This window comes from Eimeria necatrix, genomic scaffold, assembly GCF_000499385.1.
Source record: "Eimeria necatrix Houghton genomic scaffold, Enh_scaff216, whole genome shotgun sequence".
Taxonomy (NCBI): Eukaryota; Apicomplexa; class Conoidasida; order Eucoccidiorida; family Eimeriidae; genus Eimeria; species Eimeria necatrix.
In genome coordinates this window covers 6003-8502 of record NW_013655146.1, presented here as the reverse complement: position 1 = coordinate 8502, position 2500 = coordinate 6003, and the positions used below count along the sequence as shown (strand labels likewise).

The 2500-nt window shown below is 50.0% G+C and overlaps 1 protein-coding gene across 1 annotated transcript in view; it reads right to left on the bottom strand.

Moving 5' to 3' along the window:
• Nucleotides 1-2500, bottom strand: part of ENH_00029660 (hypothetical protein, conserved) — a gene marked incomplete at both ends in the record, with an annotated part of 11311 nt that overhangs the window by 8720 nt on the left and 91 nt on the right. Inside the window, 3 exons of the mRNA XM_013584846.1 lie at nucleotides 4-105; nucleotides 332-439; nucleotides 668-1473. Of these exons, the coding sequence (XP_013440300.1) occupies nucleotides 4-105; nucleotides 332-439; nucleotides 668-1473 (1016 nt within the window). The remainder of the gene's footprint in view (nucleotides 1-3; nucleotides 106-331; nucleotides 440-667; nucleotides 1474-2500) is intronic.

Genomic DNA, 2500 nt, shown 5'->3' with positions numbered 1-2500 from the left:
AACCCTCAAGAAGAACAAAGAAGCCGAGGGCCCCCATTAAGTTGATAAGGGCCCGAAGGTCTTGGGGGCCCCTGAAGTCGAAGGTGAAGGGGGCAGTTGCGTGGGCTGCGCAGAAACCCTAAACCCTAAACCCTAAACCCTAAACCCTAAACCCTAAACCCTGAAGCCCAGGGGGAGCAGGCCGGGGTGAGGGAGGCGCAGATGCGAGGGGAAGGAGAGGGGGAGACTTGAGAGGAGGGGGCAATGAGCAGCTTCTTCGACGCGTCTAGGGTTTAGGGTTTAGGGTTTAGGGTTTAGGGTTTAGGGTTTAGGGTTTAGGGTTTAGGGTTACCGCTCCAGGACAAAGAAAGCTTGATGGCATTAAACCCTCCTTCTTTTGCTGCCTTCAAAATGCGGCGGATTTGAACGGGCGAAAAAGATGAAGAAGGCAGGGGCAGGCCTACACGCAAACCCTAAACCCTAAACCCTAAACCCTAAACCCTAAACCCTAAACCCTAAACCCTAATTACTAAACGCTGGGTGGCGGACCCAAACGAAGTTCCTCAAACCCTAAACCCCAAACACTAAACCCTCACTCTCCAGGGTCTGTCCCAAGCTGTCTACTACTGCCGCATCTAAGAACTAGGGTTTAGGGTTTAGGGTTTAGGGTTTAGGGTTTAGGGTTTACCTGCAGCAATGATGAGAGTGGGCTCGTCATTAATGCAAAGATGGGGGCCACAGAAGCGAGCGGAATAGGGAAGACCATTCAAGCTCTTAAACCACCGAAAGCTGTTGCTGCTGCTGCTGCTGCTGCTGCAGCTGCTGCTGCTGCTGCTGCTGCTGCTGTTATTGCTGCTGCTGCTGCTATCTGTGCTGCTGGTGGCTGCGTTCTTCTTGTTGCTGCTGCTGCTGTTGCTGTCGCTGCTGCTGTTCTTAACTTCATGTGGGCGAGCCTGCTGCTGCAGCTCTTGCTGCTGCAGCACTTGCTGCTGCAGCACTTGCTGCTGCAGCTCTTGCTGCTGCTGCTGCTGCTGCTGCTGCTGCTGCTGCTGCTGCTCATTCTGATGATGATGAGGGTACACTTTTAAGGACCCCTTCCATACAAGTAGAGGCTCAGCTGCTGCTGCAGCATCTTGCTGCAGCAGTTTGCTGCTGCTGCTGCTGTCGCTGCTGCTGCACACGCTGCTGCTGCTGCTGCTCGCTCGTGCTGCTGCAGCAAACAGCAGCAGCAGCAGCAGCAGAATAGGAACTCGAGGCGAGGGCATGAGGTTCTTGTGAAGCGGCAGCAGCTGCAGCAGCAGCTGCTGCTGCTGCTGCTGCTGCCGCTGCTGCTGCTGGTTCTGCTGCTCTGTTGGTGGATGTTTGCTGCTGTTGCTGTCTTTGCTGCTGTTGCTGTCACTGTCGTTGCCCCTGGTGTTGCTGCTGCTGCTGCTGCTGCTGCTGTTCTGGCCGCTGCTGCTGCTGCTGCTGCTGCTGCTGCTGCAGTCGCCGCTGCTGTTACAGCTGCCAATGCCTTTGCTTTAGTGTTATTTGGTATTCTTTGCCAGAGTTTGGAGCTGAGGGTTTGGGATTTAGGGTTTAGGGTTTAGGGTTTAGGGTTTAGGGTTTAGGGTTTAGGGTTTAGGGTTTGATGGGGGCCCCGGGGGCCCTCCTAGCTACAGCAACTGGTGAAGGCGCGAGGCGCAAAGTTGGTGTGTGTATTCTTTTAGGGTTTAGGGTTTAGGGTTTAGAGTTGAGAGTGGAATATTTAGGGTTTAGGGTTTAGGGTTTAGGGTTTCGACAGCCCCCAGTGGTGTGTCTCGAGTGGACCGCCGCTGCTGCCGATCGCTGTCTTTGAGCTAGGGTTTAGGGTTTAGGGTTTAGGGTTTAGGGTTTAGGGTTTCAGCTCCAGGGTTTAAAACTAGTGGATGCTTCTTAAGACTTAAAGTGTAGGGTTTAGAATAAGGGTTTAGGGTTTAGGGTTTAGGGTTTAGGGTTTTCCGTCGTGCTCTGTCGGCGTCTCCACCCATGACACAAACCCCCGAAACTTCAATTAAATTAAATTAAATTAAATTAAATTAAATTAATTTATTTTATTTTATTTTATTTTATTTTATTTTAATTTAATTTAATTTAATTTAATTTAATCAAATCAAATCAAGCTGAGTCGAAAATAAACAAATACTGCAGCTTTTTCTACTTTTTTTGATGTCGCTCCGCAGCATCCTGTCTAAACCCTAAACCCTAAACCCTAAACCCTAAACCCTAAACCCTAAACCATAAACCATAAACCCTAATCTCTACTTATCCGCCGCCAGAACTTCAACTAACTGCGCTGCTCTAGACGTGCCTATAGTGCAGTTCTCTTATCTAGTGTTTAGTGTTTAGGGTTTAGGGTTTAGGGTTTAGGGTTTAGGGTTTAAGGCCTAGGGTTTTGTACCCAGGGTTTAGGGCGAGCCTAATTGTGAGTTTCAGGGCTTGTGAAGGTTCATGGTTTTGCCTCTATTGTTTTGAAACCAGCATTTAGGGTTCAGGGTTTAGG